General features: G+C 39.2%; 1 protein-coding gene across 9 annotated transcripts in view; it reads left to right on the top strand.

The window, feature by feature from the left end:
- Nucleotides 1-20,820, top strand: part of LRP6 (LDL receptor related protein 6) — a 120,648-nt gene that overhangs the window by 50,269 nt on the left and 49,559 nt on the right. For all 9 annotated transcript variants that reach the window (XM_064517189.1, XM_064517190.1, XM_064517187.1 and 6 more), the window contains 3 exons: nucleotides 363-560; nucleotides 14,018-14,214; nucleotides 14,955-15,086. In XM_064517189.1, coding sequence (XP_064373259.1) covers nucleotides 363-560; nucleotides 14,018-14,214; nucleotides 14,955-15,086 — 527 coding nt within the window. The remainder of the gene's footprint in view (nucleotides 1-362; nucleotides 561-14,017; nucleotides 14,215-14,954; nucleotides 15,087-20,820) is intronic.

The raw sequence follows: 20,820 nt of genomic DNA, 5'->3' as shown, positions 1-20,820 counted from the left end.
ATACTTTTATGACAGTCTGTAATATCTATCTTCTCTGTTTAATTTTGAATTCTGAGAAGGTTATTGACAGGATCTGTTGGTTATCACCAACTTTCTCAGTTGACCTAAGGAAAGACACATCTGGAAGTATAGTGTCAAATTGTACTGTGCATTTGTGTCTTAGAAATTGTTTCTCTTCAGTTTTTTGTAAAGTGACTGTTCTGTTGTGCTTCACAGAACAGGCGTAGTACAATACAGCTCCAGAGGCAGTGCCTCATAAGAATAAAGCAGTTTTTGCCTTCACTGAAAGATGTATCCAGTAATCTAATTATAGATTTATACATAATTGCTTTCTTTCTTTTGTTTGTTTTTAATAATTATAGGTTCATGTATTGGACGGACTGGGGAGAAGTGCCAAAGATAGAACGTGCTGGGATGGATGGTTCGAGCCGCTCCATTATAGTCAACACGGATATTTATTGGCCAAACGGACTGACATTGGATTATGAGGAACAGAAGCTTTATTGGGCAGATGCTAAACTGAATTTCATCCACAAATCAAATCTGGATGGAAGTCATCGGTAAGAAGTTTTTGTCTGATCTGTGAAATTCAGTGCTTTTCTTAGATGTTGCTTAAGCCACATCAGAAGCTCTGTTGCAACAAGTTTGTCGTGTTAGCACTCGCCAAATGTTAAGTGACCTAGTGCTATCAGACACTTTCATCCTTCCCCATCCTCCCCTTTCTAACACTGTGAAGTTGAATGTATGCTTCTCTTTTGGATATCCTGTAACTAAACGTTTTTTGTCAGAACTCATCCCTTAAAGGGATCCCTGAATCCTACTCTTAATTTTGCAAGACTACATAGCAGACCTTTTTCTTTTCAATAGGTCTTCCATGCTGTATTGCTGTGATATTCAGAAATGAAGAAAATAATCTGAAAAAGTGAATCATCATATACTAGTTTTTTCAGTTTCATTAATCCTAGGGGTTCAGATTTAGTGGAAAACAGTCTTTACAGAAATGTATGCTAAAATGAGTTTCTCTCTAACAGCTTTATAGTGAGGATGTAATCATTTTTGCTCCAGCTATATCCATCTATTAATTAAGGATATGACTGTAGGTATATACAGTCTGTTATGACTGTATGTATATACGCATTTATTCTTAGTTTGGAAGATGACCTTCCTCTTCACTAAATGAGATAGTTTTGACAAGTACTGTTTGCACGTACAAATGAATCACAGTTACCTTGTGCCCAAGATATCATATGGAGATATGTTCAATTTTCGAGGCTTTCCTTTGCACAATTTCAGGATGCTTTAACTGGTTTATCTAGGCATGTAATGCCCTTTCTTACGCCCTTCATTCCAACATTTTAGTGACTTGTCCCTTCTCTCATCGCAAACGTTAATCTCGCATAAAGAAATTGGGCTCTGCAGAGAAAACTCCACTGACGAGATAGGTGTTCTGTGTTGACTTGTGGGCAATAGCTTAACCAGCATGTGCAAAACACATTCACTGTTTTCATGTTATAATTATTTGGTGCTCCATGGTTTCTTGCAGTACTGGCTTGAAACGCTATGTCATATTCTTCCTAAATTCTGCCTGCTAAGAGGGCAAAATATTTGTTGATTTGTGCTGTATTTTTGTAATGGTGTTTGTTTAGAGAAGGTAACAGGATTTGGGTGTAATGTGTGTTTTAGATACGTGTGTTTGGATATAAATTTTGTAACTAGCTTTGTTAATTCAAGATGTGAGATATGGATATATATGTTGAAATAGCCATAGATTTGTTTATCTTTTGCAGGAAAGAAACCATGATAGCACCCAAAAAGAATTACTTAAAATGGAAGACCGTCCCATAAGCTTTCAAGTAATGGAAAGAAAAGGATAGAAATTGTCATGCACAGTGACTTCAGTCTTTATTTAATTTTTAAAACAATTCTGGTAAACAGAGAAGGAGATTCTAGGGTGTCCCAGTTAAAAATGTTTGGGGGCTAAGAAAAATATTGTCATATATCTTCTTTGATAGGAATGGAGATATGATGAAACTAGATGCATAACTGAAGTTTAAAAAAAAAATCTTTCCTGAAACTGGTCACACACAGGGCTCAAACTGACAGCTTGCGACCTGAAAAACTGCAGTGCAAATGTGGGTTTCTTGCACAAATATGAAGTGCTCATGGTTAGTGTAGGAGTAAGAAAACAAACAAAAGTGAAACAACCCCACCCTCCAAACAGCAGTAATAACAACAAGAAAGTACAACTCCAAAATGACTGCCAATACGATCATGCCTAAAACCCACATTATGCATTTGTCCAACAGGATAATTAGGTGGCTTGTGTTTTATTTTTGAGTCACCTTTTTTTATGCCCTTGTATTTATATGAGAGGGAAAGGAACATCTTATTCCAGAGACATGCCACTGCAGTCTGGCTAATGTGCTTTTAGGCAAGGGGTGTGTATCAGGCTCTGCACAAAATTGTACTAGTTTGGATAGCACTGGAAAATGATGCATGATGGAGCAATGATTTTTGAAATGTTAGTTGTTTGGAAAATGCCCTCTGATCAAAATTAACAACGACACCAGCCGAATCTATATTTACATTCTTCCCGCAGAGCACAAATCTCTCTGTCTTATCTAGCATCTGCAGTCTTCCCGGCTCTGCAGCTACCTCAGTCTTTCCTGCAGTCAGTACCACATTTTCAGTTGTCTTTTGCTGCAGAAAAAGCAAGCTTTTCCGTTACTGATGGTCTACTGTGCAGCAGCGTAAATACGCTTGGCTTGGGTATTCTGTTTTTATTTTAAGTGCGTCTATTCCCTTGCCTGCCTTTGGCTAACCTCAAAGTGATTCATTCTAGAAATTGGGCTGTCAAGGTGTATATTTTTCTTGGTGCAAGGGGCTGAGCAGCCCTGTCTGTCTGCAGAGAGTCGAGCTTTCTGTGTAGCAGTTGTCTTGCGGCACAGAAGTGAGGTCACCTGAGTCGCATCAGTTACCTCATTCCAGAGCGTAAATTCTGTGGAATTGATGAGAATTGTATTAAAGACCTGTATAGACAAGTGATTTAGATTTTAGATGTACTAACTCTTACATATTTGTTTAAAAAAAGTATCAGTCTAATCCTTAAAAGAAACACTTTTTAAAAATGATATTGAAATTTATCAGAAATATTTCAGGCAATTATGCTAATATGTTACTATTTAAGGGGGAAGGGGAAAATGGTCTTTAGAGAGAAAAGTGCATATGACTTCCATTTAGTGCTCCAAAGTGTACAGCACTTCCAAGAGCACCTGTTTGTCCCTAGGCATGTGCAAAAGTTCAGAAGATTTGCAAAAGAGTCAACATCTGTATCCAGGCATTTTTGTTTTGTTTTGTTTTTTATTCTTTGCAGTTACATCATGGAAAAAAGGAAAGACGTGCAAGAGAAGTTAAGCTGTTCTACAATGGGTTTTTATGGTTTTTTTCCTCTGCTATGACCTCTTAGTCTGTCTTAGGAAGAAGAGATCTTCCAGGGCTGTCTAAAGTGCTTCTTTTTTTGTTAAATATTTTCTGTCAGTTCTTCAACAAAAATTCACCTTTCTCCATCTGATACACTGCAACAACAGTAATTTGTTTAGCTTTCTATATTTTGGCTCTTAATTCACTATTTCATTAATCTTCTTTGTCAATAATTGATTTTCTAATATTAAACAAGACCAGAAAATTTCTGCTTCTGCAGACAAAGCAGAAACCCTTGAGGTCTTCCTTTTAAGTAATTAAAGAAAAAGAAAAAACAAAAAAACTCAGTCATCCCCAAACCCCCCAAAAAAGAAAGACTAAACAGATTGCTCTGTGAACAGAGGAACTAGCAATGCCCCTTCCTCTCGCCCCTGCCCCTTCCTCAAGTATTTCCATGGCTCTGTGTAGTCCTTCACAGCATTATCACTAGCTCTTCTCCATCTTCGCTGTCCACCTTTGTTTCTTCTGCCACTTGTCTTCGCAGGTGGGCCCATTGCAGTGGACCTTTCCCATAGTGCACGATGGTAATGGGATCCCTTGCGTCTCCACAGCCATCCACTTGTTCAGAACAGCTTGCAGCAATTGAGTATCTTTTGTGATCTCTGGCTTCTGGAGTGATTGGCCAAGAGGTCCAGAATGTGTTGGGTATGGAGGTGGAGGAGACGGATGCTTAGCAGACACACCCAGCACAATCAGATAGTCTTGCTTCCATGGGGAAGTGCAACAAAATCAGATGAGGCCAGGTTTTTTTGCCACCCACTTTTAGAATGTACCTTTTAAAATACCCTCTTAAGAGGGCCACCTTTCTTAATTCTTGTGGCAAATGATTCTAAATAGGGGAATGGGGAGGACAAGAATGTTATCGATTGTGTCATCTAACATAAAACAGACTTTTTGGCTCATTTATAAGCTGCTAGTTGTAGTGATTTGATCTTGGTATTTAGACCCTCTCCTAATTGTCGTTTTATATTTAGAAAACAAGGGGTTTTATTGTTGTTGCTATCTAAATTATTTCTGATTAAAGAGTTTTTGTGATGGTTGTGAAGTGCTGCTAGTTTTTCTGCTGCTTCACTTGCTCTGGTCGGGGTAAAATTTATGCTTCTGGAAGCTAGAACCACTGAAGAACTGGAAAAGGCAATTGATTTATTTAAAGAGGTATAGCTTCATGAAAATACAGTGTCCTAGATCTGGCTAGACTTGGTCGCACTGTCAAAGCAAGCAGATGAGTAAAGATTTGATCTCTCTACATTTTTTTTGTGTGTTAAATAATGTGAGGTGGGAAAGAAAGTCTATGACAGATGCATGTGATTGTAAAAGCTTCATGTAAAGAAGTATGATGTAAGAGTTTTCCCAACAATGGGGAAAGTAAGCAATAGTTAGAAGCAACTAACATCTTTATATCAAAAAATAATTTTAAACAACCCAAAAAACCCTGTTTTTGAGGTTTGGATGGTGAGAAATTTAGGTTAAACAGGTAAAGATTTTAATTAGTTTCACTGATGGATAAATTTTGAATTATAGAGGTTCAGACCATGCTCAAATATTTGGAATGACTGAAAGGGAAAAATTCTTGACATATTTTTATATATGTAAGAAATCATCATTTCTTTTTCTTTTTATTCTTGTAGTCCAACTATCACGTCTACACCTGGTACCACACAGCAACTTAAACTTGAAGATTTATTTGTTAGACAAGGATATTTATATGCATGGATGCTTGGGTTCATGCCTGTATGGGTCAGGAGAGTGGAAGAGTAAAATAGGCAAGTGGGAGGAATGTGCAGGGGGAGAAGAAAAGGATGTCTTGATTTTTGTCACCTCTCAGGGTAGGAGCTAGATAAGAGCCCTTTAGGGTCTGTGAGCCTCTACATCAAAATTAGTAAGTACCACGACAGTGTTGGCAGAGCTTCTCATCCTCGTATATTGAGATAGAACTAGTTAATGGTGAGAAGCACTCACTGAGTATGTGGTAGAGTAGTAAATCCATGAGAAAATCTGTACAGCAAATTTTACAGTGATCATATATAGTTACCTGCCAGCCCTGGGACTTATTAGCCCAAGCGACTTCACAGTGATGGGCTCATTAGAATAAAGAGGAAGAGTGCAGAAGTCGAGGGCTAGTGCCCTTGGTTTACCAGCAAGAGAAAGGAATGAACAGTTTTTCATGTCAGAAAATAATAATGAAAAAATTAAATTGGTGCACAGAAGAGATGTTTTTGGTTTTTTGCAGCTCTTGCCCTGCTCTTATCGGAGTGAACAGTTGCTTTTTGTGGGACTAATTAAACAAAACTGAATTGCAGACAGCTCTCCTGTGAGTAGAGTACCCAAGATAGGTTGGCCTGCTAAGGCAGCTCTTGAATTAATTTTCTCTTCCTTTACCCTGCAGCAGCAGTTCTAATTAATAAGTTAACACGTTACTGGCTGAAGGGAAATGCACTTACAAGGTCCCCCAGGAAGTGTCGGTGCTAATGAGATGGGTTTTGAGGCCACTGTAAGAAAACATACTTTCAGCAACTGTCAGAAAGCTGGGAAGCTCTTGCAAGGAGGTGAATGTCTTAAGTTTGCACTCAAGCATTGCTTTCCTATTTCTGAGCATCAGATTACATCTGTCTGCCGGATGAATAGTTGCAGATTGGATGAAAAGCTAAAAATATTATGTCCCTACATTTAGAAGAGTGTTTCTTTTTTGTTATTTGTGTATAACATAAACAATATATGACATTACATACAAGACATGATAGTGTTCTCTGTATACCTTTGTGCATAGCTGTGTGAAGGACCAGTCTAAGGTAAAAAGTCTGTCTGTTGTAATACCTTACCAAAACACTGCAGGATAGTGCAGAAGAGGGGCAGTGCCCTAATTGAAACTGGTAGAGAAGCCTGCGTAAGTAGAATTAATTAAATTGTTTGGACACAGTGCTGGGGTGAATTTCTGGGTTCTTTCCCAAGGCACTTCTGAAATAAGATGCTGGAAAGGTGCAGCTTCAAAACTTCTATATTTGAGAGAGAGTGTGTGCCCATACACCGTGTATGACTAGAACCACTAAGTCACAGGTCTCTGCATATTTGTATACGTCTATTAAGAGGGAAATATGTAGTACAGGATGATTAGCCCAGGTGGAGCAACATAATAGCAGCTCATCAGTGCTGCTTCCAGGAGCTGAGATAGCATGAGCAGATTTAGTTCAGGAGCACGGCCCTGCTGAAAGCGAAGGGGGAGCAGCTCCCAGTGATGAAGCACTCCACAGTCCATGGATCTATCCATGCACCTCCTCCTAAACTCCATCATCTCATCCCTTTGCCTTGCCAACCTCCTCCCCTCTTGCCGGAGGCCTTTCAGCTATACAGCATGTCATGACGGTGGTTTGACTGAAAAATGACATACAGAATGACTTCATTTCTCAACCACTGTTTTACCTCTGATTCTTTTTCAAACTTTGAGTAAAGCTGGAATTTGAAATGTTGTCACTAGACCTGCTATTTGTTACAGGTACTTTCTGGAAACTCATGGTAATTGTGGCTTAAAGTGCCAAAAGAAAATATTCGGGTTTTAAAATACAGTGTAATATCCCACACAGAGTGTTTCCTGTTTACTTTTCCAGGTAATGAAAACCAGGCTTCTCTTCTGATAGGAATATTTGAACAAGCATTTATGGTGAAAATCCAGTTTAGTTTTCTCAGCTTGTCTTGCAAATGCCTGTGTTAGATTGGTGGGAGAGGAAACCGTGCAAGTTTGTGAGGGAGTTGGAGCTCCCTGCCTTGCATGGGGCATCTGTGGGGGGCATGGGGATACACAGTTGTCTGGTAGTCTCTCTTCATTTGGTGGTGTGCAGGATTCATGATGAAAGTGCTTCAGCCACTTGCTAGCATCTCTAAATGTCAAAAGTCACGGATGTGTAATTTTTGCTGTTTTCTGAATGTGCTGGCATTTTAAGTAATCTGTTAATGGAGAGAACCATTTTCTGTAAAACATTGTAATTTGCATCGTGCAAACCTGTCTGTGATATATGCTTTCTTTAGTATATAATAGGCACAAAAAGCATGGTGCAAAGTGTGGGCCTTTCCATTTGTCTGTGTTCATCAAGGAAGGTAGGTTTAAAAATAGCATTCTATATGCTTTTGTTTTTATTATGTTGAGGGAAAGAAAAGAAATGCCTGAAAAGAATGCAGCTCACAAGTATTTTAGCTGAAACTGGATCCAGTATAGCATAAGAAGTAAAATAAAAGTAAACTCGGCAAATGCAGATATGAGCATCCCTTAAATACTTTCTTCAGCAATATCTAGGCTAATCAGAAAGCCTGTACCTCTAGATGGTGTGAATTTCCAGTTGTGAATATTGTATTGTCATTGGCGATCAGTATGGTAAATTTTACCTGCCAGTGTATATGAAATTGCCAGTTAAGGCATAATACCATGCTTTACTGCAGTGCCTTACTGCGCCTGTAATAGCTAGTATAGGAGTATAACAGGAGTATAATAGGAGTATAATATATACAGGAGTATAATAGAAGTGTAACAGCAAAGCAAGAAGTTTCCACTTCTTATGTTTGTTCATAGCTACGATGCCAGTGTCGTGTTGGTCAAATCAGAATAAATTTTCCTCTTGATAGGAATGCAAAGGACAAGGATAGATCCTAAGAAAGGTGGAAATCTGGTCACATGGAAGTGGCCCCTGGGAAAGAAGTTGTCAGATATCATTTTTCCCTGTTATTAGAAATCTAATGCCCAAGCAAGGGCTTATCCTGCCTGAATGAAGTTGGTAGAAGAAAATGCATCTGAAAAGGGTGGTGTCACGCACTTCTTTTTCAGAACAAATAGCCGAGACACTGTACCTGCTCATTTTAGTATCATTAGCTCATCATATTTAGTATGAGCTACAAATGAGGACTTCATTTTTTGCTCCTGTGCCCGTTCTTTGCTTCTCAAAACTCTAATCTTCAGTTGTTCGTTATAGCAATTGTATAGTATACTTAACTAGTGAATTTCTTCATTTTTCAAATGTAATTACTCTGTTCCAAACTATTTACAAAAGAAGATAAAAGTATACCTATATTAAAAATAGTCAATCCTTTTTCTTCCCCCAGATCAAGGATCTGTGATAGCCTAATAAGCAGATACACAGTTTCATTCTTCAGATTACTGAAACAGAGACCTTTGGGTAATAAATGCTCTGGTAAGAGTAAAATGTCCGATCTGAGTAAAGTATGTATATTTTAGATTGTACCTTACTACTGGAGAACTGGATTAGCTATCTGAATTTAAGGCATCTCAGGTGAGTGGAAATGCTTAAGCAAACAGCTGGCATGCCTGTGCTTTCTGAACAACCTGTCTAACATGGTGCCTGAGCTTCCCCCACTCAGGCTGTGGCCATACGTCCCATTACAGTGCTTGCCTCACTGGTGGAGAAAATGACTGCCCTAAGCCTGCCCCAAGCCTGCTCACAGCTGCCCATCATCATCTCCCTTCCAGACACTGTTCTATTGTCAGGCCTGATAACTGAACTGCGCATATGAGCAGTCTCATACGTCTTTACGTTCGTTTATACTAACCCTGCTCATTCTGAGTGAGTTGGGTTTAGAGGCGCAAGAGATGGATATAATACAGGTCTATCTCTTACGCTCATTCTTTGGCATTGACAATATAGCAGTAAGCTGAACCACCATAATTTTTTTCCCCGTCTTCACAGTTGTATTTGTTGTCTTTGCCACCCAATTTCAATAGGTTTGCCCCTGTCTGATAGCCTAGGAGATGGTACTAGGTATGGGATCCTCCGGAGGGACACTGGAGAAGTGAATTCAAACATAAATGTGGAAATTCTTCCACCCTGCCAGGCAGCCTCAGAGATGAAGTGAAGCGAATGCAGGGAGGCTGCGTGCGACTTCTGTTCATGCACCGCATCTACTGATAAAGACAGAGTGAATAAGGCTGAAATAATAATCATCAATTTTTGGATACAGCATTACGTGGTGGGCTCTGGTTATCTCCTTTTTGACCTCCTTTGTGCAGATTTTGTGATTCATGGTCTTAGGTGTGGATAATATTTTTTCCTTTTCTCTTTCTGTAGAGTTGGAAACAGCTCCATTTTATTTTGGTTTGGTCAGATAGCAGCATTGAAACAAAATGTTATTTCAGCCGGCTGTTATTTCAGTGTAATACTCATTCTGAAATTATGTCTGCATACTCATATGTTACGTTATTACAGAGACAGAAATGAGTGTTGCTACTGTGAAGCTGGAATGTTAATGGGTTAGACATGTACAGGCCAGGATGTCTGAAGCACTCCAGGCGTTCTGCAGCTATTCTGATCAGGTTTTGAAATTGGGTAATTGTAATGTAACCAGAATAGAAGGGATTTGTTAAAAATGAAGTTTTTTATTTGTTTTTGTGCAGAGATACAGCATCTATAATTACATTTGCTTTTATGCCATATTCTTGGGTATAAAACATTTTTCTGTTTAAGTCCTAGGGAAAAAAATCTTAAACCTGATACTATTTTTAATTATTTTTATAACTCGATTTTGGCGGCCTTCTTTTGGTAAGAAGAATTATTATATTTCATAGCTATAATCTAACTTTGGATTTGAATTCTACTGTTAGTTGCAAAAAAAAGGGCAGATTGAGGAAATTCCAGTGGTGACAAAAGATAAGGATTTAAAGTTGATTTTTTTCTGTCATTTTGCTGTTAATTTTTATTTCAGATTAGTTTTGTCTTTGTCTGAAATACACATTATCTTGAAGCAGAAGCTTTTTTGTCATTGTTAATATAAAAATGGTTACGTAATCTATGAATTTTCTTTTTTTTTATTCTGTTTCAGAGTTCAGGAGCCCCTCTTATTATGTCTGTTTTAATTTGTTTACTCTTTGTTTTATTTTCCATTATCTTCACAAAGTATTTCACAGGCCTTTCTAGCAGAATAAGAATAGAACAAAGGTGAATGCATTTAAATTGGATCTACGTTTTCTTCAGGCTGTAGAAAGCCCTTTAGCAAAATATGTTTTTTATTGTAATTGCATCTCTGATTACCATGATGATACTATAAATAGCTGTGTTTAGGAAATCATGATATACAGCACAAATGGAATTTAATTTCAGTGGAAAATCTTGTTTTCTCTCTTTCTCTCTCTTCTTCCCACCTTTCTCCTCTGTTGTCCCGTTCCACCTTTCCTTCCCAGCCTACTAAACAGAGTAAAGATTGTGACATGCTGAATGTCAATTACCATCAAGATTTTTAAGGCAAATTTGTGTAATTATAGCACAGGGAAGATTATTAAGGTTACTGTGTGTTTAGCGCCATCTAATATGAAGCCAATTTGCATGTCGTTGAAGCCCCAGAGATGTCTACTGAACTAATAACATTGCTCCTTCTCCTCATCTTTCACTTTCTCGTCATCGCTGGTGTCTTGTTTTAATGACACTAATACTTTGAGAATAGCAGTTCGAAGGGGCTAAGAGGTTAGTGAAGACTGGTAGGATGTAGTGCTTCTTGCTGTTGTATCACTCGTTCACATCAAACCTGGGGCTGATAATGGGAAGGCTGGAGAGAGTCACCCTCAAGCAGCGCTCAGGTCTTGTCAATCCAATTGCACCTGCGGTGCTCTAGCTGCTGCCTGTGTTGGGAGTTTTTATTAGTCAGGCCAAAAATGTGGAGCCGTTGCCGCTCTTTGACCACAGGCGAGTGCGTGTTTTGTTGGTGAAGCACGCTGCGTATGGGCAGCATGTGCTTCTGTCAGCTGCGCACAGTGGTTAAACACTATATATGGCATTCTTTTCCCATTCATTCACCAACATATGTTTAATAAATAATCATTTAAGACAGAAGTCATTTTACCTCTTCTCACCCTCCAAAACCCAAGCTCTGCAGTTCTTAAAGCAGGTCATGCTGAACACGCTTTACACCAGCCATGGGAATACCATTCCTTGCTCTCTCCTCTCTTCCTTTTCCTGTTTGTCACCCCTCGTCTCACCAACCCTCCCCGCCGCTCCTCCTCCTCATTAGCCGTGGAGCTGTCAGCCTCAGGAAGGCTTGCCTAGCGCGGCTCAGCCACCAATTCAGCGCTGACACAAACTGTGCAGTTGCTTTTCAGCAAATCTGCTAGTGCGGCCCATGGAACATGTTCAGAGGGGAAGACAGCCCCTCTGATTTTGCTGATGTGAAGTGAGCTATCACCTTGTAATTTCTTGCTGGAAAACCATGTATATGGATTATATAGTTCTAATACTACTTGTATTAATAAAACGTAAGAAATACATACTGGTGTATTTGGGCCAAAAGCCATTTTCATATGACAGTTGTATCTACTAAGAAAATGATGCAAGTTTAAGAGTATTTGCTTCAAGACTAATAGTACAGTGAAATGAAGTAGCTCCCTCATACTACTGAATCTCGCCCGATGAGGGCTTGTTTCAGTAAGGGTCACAGTTCACTTTATGCGTTGTTATAGGAATAGATGGCTGCCCAAAAGTCAGCCACTCATCTAGCACTGTCTGCTGGGCTCAAAGGTTTATTCTCAGTAGGAGCTGAAGGGCACTAATCGCATTTAAAAATCCTCTGAGTTCAGAGGATCCGAAATTCAGAAAAATCTCTATATCGGCATGCTCACTTGATTTTGGACATGTTCTCATTGGTAGAGGTTTGGCCATCATGATAGCTTTGTATTTTATTGCTTATATTCCATATAACGAAGGGCTCAGATAATCTCAAGCCCTGCTGTAAAGTAAAATTATTTGTATTTGAAGGCATTTAGGATTTGGGGGTGGAATTTGTACAAATTTTTGCAGAATAAGAATTCCTTTATACTGAATAGCATGTTGTGTTGTTCTGGCGTCACATTTTGGCTGATAGGTTTCAGCTGTAAATTATATTACAATAGTCTTTTGTAAGATGCTCAGGTTGTGCATTCAATTAGAAGCAAATACTTATCTGACTCCAGACAGAGATAAGAAGGAAAAGATAGTATGTCTTAGTTTCTACTGCAAAATATCAAGAAATAGAATTTTTTGTTTGGTCTAGAACAGGAACACTAGAGTGACAACTAAGGGAATGTATGTTTTTCTCAGGAGTAGAAAAAATAGAAACTTTAAAGGTGATGCATCTTTTCCCAGAAGCTGAGGTGAAAGAGCAGTAATGACTGTAGCTTCTTTGTGCTCAGAATCATTGGTAAAATATACCTTCAAGTTCCTTGCTTTAATATACTCCTCTGTTCTATTTTAACATTCATTTGGAAAGCAAGAGTCCTCTACTAAATCATTTCAGTATTGGCCTCCTTGCAAAAGTCATGCATGTAGCACATGGGTATTTTATCCATAAGTATACAGATACTGACTCTTTCCCCTGCAAGAAGAAAGTTGGGAGGTTGGCAATTGTAGTATACTATACACTTGAAGTGCAGCTATGTGTCAAACCCTTGTGCTTTTGCTTAGGGAATGGGATGAGTATCTGTAGTGTTCATTGGGAGCTTGTGTGTGTATGTGTGCATGCACAAACACTTATCCACCTGCACAATTAGGAGGGAGGAGAGAGGTGTGGAGGACCACTTGTAAAAATCGCACTAGTATGGCCCAGCTTGGAGCAGGATGTAGGACCAGATGACCTTCTGGGTTCTTTCCATCCAGAATTTTTCTGTGATTTTAAATAAAATAACCATAAGAATTGAGCTGCTTAATTCCAGTTCTGAGGAATCTGGGTATAGATAATTAGTTCCCACATCACAAGAACCTGGAAAAAATGTCTTCAGCAGCGTTTGTGCTGCATTTTTGTCATGGCTAATGAGTGCGTGTGTGTGTGTGTGTGTGTGTGTGTGTGTGTGTATATATATATATATATATATATATATACATAAAATATATGGATATACACTTTAATTTTGTTTATGAACCTGGAGATGGTGACCCAGATTGCTCAGAAATGATACCATTACTGTGGCAGAAGATCAGTAGAAGTTTGTTTAATGGCACTGCTTTTAATAAAAAACAATACCTTAATAATTATCATAATAATGAATCCTGTAAAATAAGTTTAAGGATTTCTTTACACTGAAACTATTTGCTGTTAAAGATTTTTCTTTGAGTTCAAAACAGGAAAACTAGAAGAGATGGGTGGACTACTGATTGACTAAATATTGTCTCAGTTTGAAATCTGTTGTGGCTGAAAACTATGGATGCTGTGTAGCAGCAGGCAGCAGTCTGACTTGTATAAAATCAGCTGTTCTCCCCATTTACACATGATGATGATGATGCAGAGCCCCACAACTGTTGAATGTTACAGGAGCCCTAGCAAATAGTTGCAGACTTGGGTAAGAATTTGACATTTCTTGGACATGCCAGCATCAGTAGGCAGCCTGAAAACAGGACTTTTGTCTCATCCCCTCAAGTCATTTGTCAGATTGGATGCGCTAGGTTTGTTTCCCGTAAGTAAACAGAAAGTCTTGGTCAACAGTACTTGCTCTGTAAAACTGCTTTTCACAAAGGCTGTGTTCAGGCAAAACTGTAGCATGAATTGTGCATGAATATTCGTTTTCTTCCTTGTACTCTATTAGGCAAGCAGTGGTTAAAGGCTCCCTTCCACATCCTTTTGCTTTGACGCTGTTTGGGGACACGTTGTACTGGACTGACTGGAACACGCATTCGATCTTGGCCTGCAGCAAGTACACTGGGGAGGACCTGCGTGAAATACATTCCAACATCTTCTCTCCCATGGATATCCATGCTTTCAGCCAGCAGAGGCAGCCAAATGGTAAGCTGCCTCACTTTCTTTTTTAAACTGCAAGTTGGAACTGATTTGCAAAAGTCTTAATTAATCCTTCTGTATGGTGGCAGGTGGCTTCACTTGCATTATGATGCAACTTTTCCAGTGCAGTGATTGGGAAAAGACCCAAAGAGAAACCAAATATTCTTTACGTTGTTTTTAATGTAAAAAAAAAAAATCTCTTGCTTTTCTTGTGACTGCCACGTTTATCCTATTGTTGTATTCCTTTTTCTGCTTCATGTGCAGCATGGAGGCAGCTTGGTACTTTTATTTTTTCTGAGTAGTAGTTCTTGAATGGAAAGTAGTGTTAATTTGGCAGATGGTATTAAGCAAGACTAGTTCTGTGTAATAACCACTGTCTTAACCATTGTGTTAATTTACTGTGTTTGCATTTTGTTTTTATATATACAACCTACTATACATTCAGCACCAACGTGTTAAATGGTTTGTGAAACTAAGAAGAGCAGAGATGAAACAAGGTACTTGCTTAGAGCTAAGTGCTACTTCCCCGAGAAAGGAAACACTGAACATCTATGCGTTTTGGTACCATAAATACCCCACTACTCAACACTTGGAATTAATTTTTACTTGTTCTGTGTTTATCATTTCCTTCTTTAATCTGCGTTGCTGCCACCAATTCTACCACTCAAAAGCTGTATGCATCTTGACACATAAGATGAGGTCATTCGTTACCAGAAGCATTAATCTATGTGATTTATGTTTAACAGCTACAAACCCATGTGGAATTAATAATGGTGGCTGCTCCCACTTGTGTTTGATGTCTCCTACCAAGCCCTCTTACCAGTGTGCGTGTCCCACTGGTGTGAAACTTCTTGAGAATGGAAAGACCTGCAAAGATGGTAGGCTTTGTTTTTAAAAATCCTTTTAGATTAAGCACAGAGTAGTTTCTGGAGGGAAAGGGGTTCTTCCAGCTTCACTGCATAATGCATGTTAGGGGTGGGAAATTGTGAAATGATTTATGCTTTTGCAGTACAGATGTGATAGAAAAAATGCTCTCTACTTTTCAAAGAAGAAACTTAGTGTCATGGCTGAAGAGTAGGTTACCTGCAGTCACAAATTTTAGGTTGCAGTTGTCACTGTTTGCCTGCTAGTTTTTGCCCAAGATTTTTGGGGACTGTATTGTTCCCTTTTTGTAACAAAAATGATGCCTACCTCCTCTGTTGTCTCTAACGTTATTGATCATGAATTTGTTTTCGGCTAATAGGATTATACAGTTAAAACAATTCTATTTTTAAGACCTGATTTGCATTTATACACGTAGGCACAGCACCTTTTTCAGTTCACATGCATAAAGTAGGCACCTACGTCTGTGTGTAGAAATTGAAATGAATGGCATAATTTTAGAGGTGTTGAAGGTCTTTCTGCCTTAAAACCTAAGACATGATTGAGACTTAGGGTTGCTGTTGCTCACCAAAAACTGCTTGTAGCGCCTCATTATGGTTTAATGTGTATGATTTCAAATTCTTACATTTTGCAAGTCTAGGCCTTCTTGTGACATTGTGCTGTGGCTGCTATAGCACATTAAGCAGTATCAAAATAAACACTGGGAGAAAATTAACTCTCTCATAAATAATCTTTTATTTACTCAGAGTGTTCCTCTATAACAGGGTAAAGTGGAGGAAGAAACAGAAAGATACAGCAGAATTAACTGTAAATAGAGTAAATAAAATATATACAGGAATAATTTTTATGCTAAATTTTCATCTTATATTTAAAAAAATTTCTAGGCTTGTCAGCTGCTGTTCAGTGTTTTCCATAATTTCACGCTATTTCATGCTTTCTGCTGATTATTTTTGTGTGGCTATATGTGTCTGTGTGAACCTTGTTAAAATAAATTGCTGCTTTTATATGAAAAACCTCAAAAGGAGCTCCTAAATTAGCCTTGCAGAACTGTTTTAAGAACCTACTGATACTCTCACAAGATGTTATTCTCCCATTTCTGCCAGTGCAAGGAACAAGCTTTAATGATGCTGTTCTGGGTTGGTTGTATTTTGTCACAATGTGACACAAGTCACATGTTGTTCTCAACACTTGATAAGCATGGGTATACTCTCACAGAACCAGACAGCTAAAGCAGCTGTTACCCAATACAGGCATGTTCCCAAAAGCAGAACTGCATGAAAAGCCCATGTGGTGAGGGCTTGGTCACCAAGCCAAGTGGAGGTAAAAAGAGAGAAGCAGAGGCTGAACGATGAAGGACAACAGCTGGAACAAAACAGAGAGCAGGAGCGAGAGAATGAGAGAGAGAAGTAGCTTCCTTTTGACTCCTTGGTGACTGGAAAAAGGCTAGTGTCTTCAGGCAAGATGGGCTCTCTCTCTTGTGATATAAGAATCAGGTCTTTCTATCCAAGGTGTGCCAGCTTACTTCCTGAGGTCCAGCACTGTGTCCTTACAGAAGCAACCTACCACCCTGGTTAACTGCTCCGTGCTAAAAATCTTAATGGTATTTTTATAGTGTGTAAAAGTAAATTACCAAGTCAAGTGGATGTGTGGACTTCTGAGGAACTAGTCTGGACTTTCAAAAATAAGCTTATAAAAGGACTTGAACTTCTCATACAGAGATATTCAAAATTATCAGTTCATTTCTTCAGCCATTCTCAATGTCTCAGGATTACGTAATACAGTTATTACTCGTACTCCTTGAACACATGAGAATCCAAGCTGAGTGTTCTTCTGTAGCCATAAAATATACATAGCTCACAAAATATAGCTCCTATTTTACCAGAAATTTTATTTACCAATTTGCTGAGGTACTAAAGCATGTTGTCCATTTGTATGCAAAAAACCCCATTATATAAGGACATTTATTTATGATATCCTTGTTAATGTGATGTTGCATTTTTACCAGCCATTCTGCCATTGTGTTTTCCAAAACACTCTTCACCTCCTTAAGAAGAAAAATAGGGAGGGAGGGGAGGAAATTAAGACTGTGTTTATTTAGCTCAATGTGTGTTGTACACTGCTGCTTATTAGCACATTATTAGTTAGCACATACCCAAGTCAAACAAGCTACTCCTCAACGTATGCATGAGCTCCATCGGTTTCCGTCAACTTCGCTGATCCAGCACAGAGCTAATTCCCAGGAGGAGCGTAAAGGCCAGAGGGAGTGCTGGCAGCCTGCTGGCTGCTCAGTCTGTTCCAGCATTTAGAGCTAGGCTTGCCCCAAAATCATAAAATATTTTGGACTCTGCTTCACTCCTTTCACTGAAGAGAGTTGCAGATGGTAGGCTTAGGGCTTTTGTGAGTGACCTGTGACTTTCCAGAGCTCTTCAGATCTGAGTTTCGCTCTAATTTCTTATAGTTGGGAAGGCTACAGTTATTAAATCAGGGGAAGGGAGGGAAGGGAGGCATGGATGGCATTTGGTCAGAGCCAGGCTAGCCAAGGAGCAGGTTTTGTGCAATAAATCTGTACATGTTTGTGTGTCTACTTCCTTCCTTAGGCTTCCTAATGATACTGCTGAAGTAAATGCACCTTCTCTTTTTTGAGGGAGGGAGTTTGAGGTTTTCTGGTTGTAGTTTCTTGGTGTTTTTTTTTTTTTTTCTTGCTGTTAATTATATCTGCTGTGAAGGGGTAGGACTGAACCCCAAGAACAAAAAATTTGAGACTTAGATGCTTTCAGTGTATTTGTGTTATGCTGAAACTGATTGAAGCACTGAATAATTAAACCTGGGGCCCAGGTTGGAGCTTGAACACGTATGTGACTTTGGGGGGAAGGAGAGGGACAACTTGCATGTAAAGAAAGGTGAAAATAAGGCTGAGACTTTCTTTGCTTAAGACAGTGTTGTCTTCTAGCTGTAGACTAAGATCAGTTCCCAAACTGAATTGTTTCATGCTGAAAGGAGCCTCTCTGAGAGGAGAATTTTATTTGCTGCTGTGCCGATGAGAGTGCTGGGCTGGATGGGAAAGATTTGGAAGGGCGAATTTTGAGTGCGTGTTTGTGGTGTTTGCAGTGGCTTGGCAGTGACGGATGATCCTTGCAGCCAAAGGTGAGGCTGGCTGACCCTCCCAGAGCAGTCTCCATGGCAACCTAGCATTTTTGAATAATCTTGGTTTATAGCAAATCTTCTTTTCCCTTTTCCTTTCCCCCTGTATTGGTTTCTTGACTTTTCGTTATTTTTTTCTTCATTGCACCTTAGAGGAATTTTACCATTTCTCATGAGAGTTTGGAATAATAATCCCTACTCTCCATTTATAAATGCTTCTCCACAGTGTTTCAGAAAAGAGTGATCACTTGGAATCAAATTAGCTGTTTTCCCAGTAACTGATAGTACTGGCTGCTTGCTTGGCTCTTCTCTGCCATTGCCCTTACAAAAGAAAACGGCTATTTAATTGAGACGTGGGCTCGGAGCAGACACTTACCTCCCCCAGTGTCTAGGTGAAAATTTAAAAATACCCATCCCTCAAAGAAAAGAGAGGCAGAATAACCAGTTTTCATAACCAACTATTTCTCAGTCAGTAATGTCCAACACTGACTAAGAGTTGTGTCTGAGTGTGCAACCCAGTTCTACCAGTATACTTTTACCTACGCTGCCGTTGTGTTCTTGGTAACTTAGCTTGCTCTCCTGTAGGACATATTCTTTAGAATTATAGGCATCACTGTTCCTTTGAGTTTGCTAGTGCTACATTTAGATGCCCAGCTTGGTAGCCCTTCTTGTAACAAAATTTAGATGTGTTTTACAGGTTTGCCTTGGGAGTTGCATTCTCGTTAGTTTTTGAAGATCTCCCCATTCGTGTGCTCAGCTTCTGTCTTTGCCTTCAGTGAACTTTACCTTTTTATTTCCTGCATTTGCTACTGCCAGTTCAGATCCATAGTTTTTACTGAGAAAACCAATGGTGACTTCAGCTGAGCAAGGAAATGCCAATGTCCTCATGAAGAAAAAGAACGGCTTCTGGCTTTCACATGAGCCTTGCTTTGGCTACTCTGCTTATTTCCAAGGAGGCAGAATCTTTTATATTGCTCACTTATGCTCACATCATATTTCCCTCCCAAATGCGGGGACAGTCACTAGAAATTGGCACTTGCTTTTGCAATTTAGGGCAGTCCAGTGGGAAATTCACCCTTCTGCTTTGCTTGGAATAGCCAGAATCATGATTTGACTGCACAGATCAAGATGTTAGTTTAATGACCTGCCTCTTCCATTTCTTCTAAAGGAGAGAAAAAATATATGATTAATTTCAGGCATTTGTCCTTTTGCCTGTGTAGTTTTAAGGTTGAGCTCATCTAGATGAAGTCTCCTGCTCAAATTGTAATATGAGGGGCTTCTGGACAATAGTGACTCTACAACTAGGGAAAGACATTTAAGAAAGAAATATTTATTAGGCAAATGTGTGGTAACTCCACTGAGGACTTTAATAATCTTGATTTATCAGGCACAGAGAAATAATTATACATGTCCTAGGTCTAGCATTTCTTATGTGTGAATTCCTGGACATGTGCCTGTGAAACTGTACTAGCCTCAGTAACCACTGATGGTTTTAAAGGTCAATAATTTACAAATGATTAGGCAAAAAGAAAACAAACGTCTTATGTCATTGAGAAGATGCAATTCAGTGTAAAGGTTAGCAGGGCATTAGACATTGGACTTTAAAGCTTTGTCATAGGGTGTATCTGCTGCCTTCTGCTCTGCATCCCCTTTTCTTCCCTCTCCCCTGACTTCAGCTAGCCCACAGATTTAAATTATGATGATTTTTAACAGTGATTTTTTGAGAAAGTATTAGTTCTAGGACTAATGTAATGCACCATCCATGAGCTTGTAATCCCAGCTTTCAAACTGCTTAATGAAAGTAGGCTAAAGCTCTCAAAAATAAGTGCCTGGAGTAAAGCTTTACGTCCATATTTAGGCATCTTAAGTAAATGGCTTGATTTTAGAAAAAATACTAAATATCCTGAATACCCCTGACTTTAGGCACTTCAAAAAAAAAACCTTGAACAAAACCCCTAATTTGAATAGTTTTGGATTTTTTTTTTCTTTAAGTTAGTTTGTTACAGGTTGCTAAGATCATTTAAGATTGTGTGGGAGATCAGCAAGGTGGTAAGCAGGACCTGACTTTAAATATGGGGCAGTCTTGTTCAAAGTAGCTTGCTCTGCTTGTAGGTGTTCACATGGGAACTTGACATGGTGTAGCTGGAACAGTGTGAATGCACACCCTGGCACACCGTGTAGTCTGCGCTGTCAAATGCGGCACAGTTTTCAATAGATGCAGTTGTGTCTGCATGTGATGCCTGCCTGCAGGCCTGCTTGTGCTGGGTGCAGTGGAGATCTCGAGTGTGTATAACAGGGTGGACATTGTAACAGCAGTGTCAGCAGTAAATTCTGTTCCAGGTCCCCTGTGTGTTTATCTGAGTGTCTAATTTCCTTCGTCTTTTTCTTATGTTCAGTCCAAGGGATCTAGAGAAAAAATGGGTCAGGTCTGCATGTGCATGCTGAAGTCAGAGCTCCGGTTGCAGCCTCAATGCCACTTTGAAAGCATTTGAGCCAGTTGAGTTGTTGCATATGTTCGTGGCTTATTACAGCCTCCCAATAAGTGTCAGTAAATAAAATAAACTGAGTTATGCTGGCATACAGCATGAG

Source organism: Dromaius novaehollandiae, chromosome 1 (assembly GCF_036370855.1).
Source record: "Dromaius novaehollandiae isolate bDroNov1 chromosome 1, bDroNov1.hap1, whole genome shotgun sequence".
Lineage (NCBI taxonomy): Eukaryota > Metazoa > Chordata > Aves > Casuariiformes > Dromaiidae > Dromaius > Dromaius novaehollandiae.
Note: the sequence above shows the minus strand (reverse complement) of the source record. Positions and strands in the feature narration are given on the sequence as shown.